Raw genomic sequence first — 1,225 nt, forward strand, 5'->3', positions numbered from 1 at the left:
TTATGTAACCAAATGAGATGAGGAAGCCTACCTGACATGAGTCTTTGCCTCCTGCCAGAACACCAGCACAGATCATGTTGTCTGTGACTGTGCCCACTCCATTCAGGCAGTTACACTGTCTGTTTCCCACAACTGGCACCTCCACTTCTTGCAGCGTTTGAGGGAAGGGTAAGGCCACTGATGGGAAGAAAGATGAGGAGCTGTTTACACACAAACCAATGAACCACAGAACACATGAACACTGAAACACCAACAACAGCCTCACCTCCCTCTTTGACTGCACCCCAGCCAGTCACCCAGCTATCAGTGCCATTGTTGAACACGCTGCCACTCGCTGCCAGGCACACAGGTCTGATGTAGTCAGTGAATCTGACTGGTGAGGAGAGTCTGAGCAGAGCGATGTCGTTGTTGTTGGTCATACTGTCATAGTTTGGGTGCAAAATGATTTTGACAACATTTCTGGACACCTTATTTGGATTTGCACCCTGTAGGCTCTGAAGACCAAGAGAAACCGTCCACCCAGAAGGACTCGAACTAAAGTTAAAAAAAAAAGAAAAAGAAAATATAGACGTTTTGATGAAAAAACAAAACAAAACATTGAACTGTAAACATTTGTATTTATGCATGAGCCAGTATTTTAACATTTATGTTGATGAAATGTTTCAGGAATGTTGGCAGTTTCAGTATTCCCAATCTGATATTTGCCTTCCTTGACAAATATTAGTCAAAGCCCAGTGTTCTGCAATACTGCAGATTTGGTATCAATCTGATATCAAATAAATACAGGGCCAGTATTACCGATACCAATACTGATGTCAGTACTTTTAACCTATATAGGCAGCTTTCTTAGATTCAAGTTTCTTGGTGTGCACATCTCAGAAGATCTCTCCTGCTCAAAGAACACAGCATCACTGGCCAGTAAAGCCTAACAACAACTCTACTTCCCCACATACTGAGGAGTGCAAGAGCTTCAACCCCCATTATGAGCGCCTTCAACAAAGGCACTGTTAAGAGTATCCTCACCAGTTGCATCACTGTATCTAATGGCTTCTGATTGGGTCCTGCCAGAAAAAGCTATATTGAGTAGTGAGAGTAATAGAGAGGATTGTGAGTGATTCGTTTCCCTCCCTCCAGGACATCTATTGCACTCACCTCACCCAAAAACTCCTCTGCATTACAGATAACTCCACTCATCTGTCAAACAGCTTTTCCAGTTTTCTGCTAT

The 1,225-nt window shown here is 43.2% G+C and overlaps 1 protein-coding gene across 1 annotated transcript in view; it reads right to left on the minus strand.

Annotated features, from left to right (window-relative positions):
- Positions 1 to 1,225, minus strand: part of LOC102309317 (polyserase-2) — a gene marked incomplete at its 3' end in the record, with an annotated part of 4,237 nt that overhangs the window by 2,147 nt on the left and 865 nt on the right. Inside the window, 2 exon segments of the mRNA XM_042217262.1 lie at positions 39 to 177; positions 266 to 534. Coding sequence (XP_042073196.1) covers positions 39 to 177; positions 266 to 534 — 408 coding nt within the window.

The sequence above is a fragment of the Haplochromis burtoni genome, unplaced genomic scaffold (genome assembly GCF_018398535.1).
Source record: "Haplochromis burtoni strain Fernald_Lab_line unplaced genomic scaffold, NCSU_Asbu1 Contig_1737, whole genome shotgun sequence".
Classification (NCBI taxonomy): Eukaryota; Metazoa; Chordata; class Actinopteri; order Cichliformes; family Cichlidae; genus Haplochromis; species Haplochromis burtoni.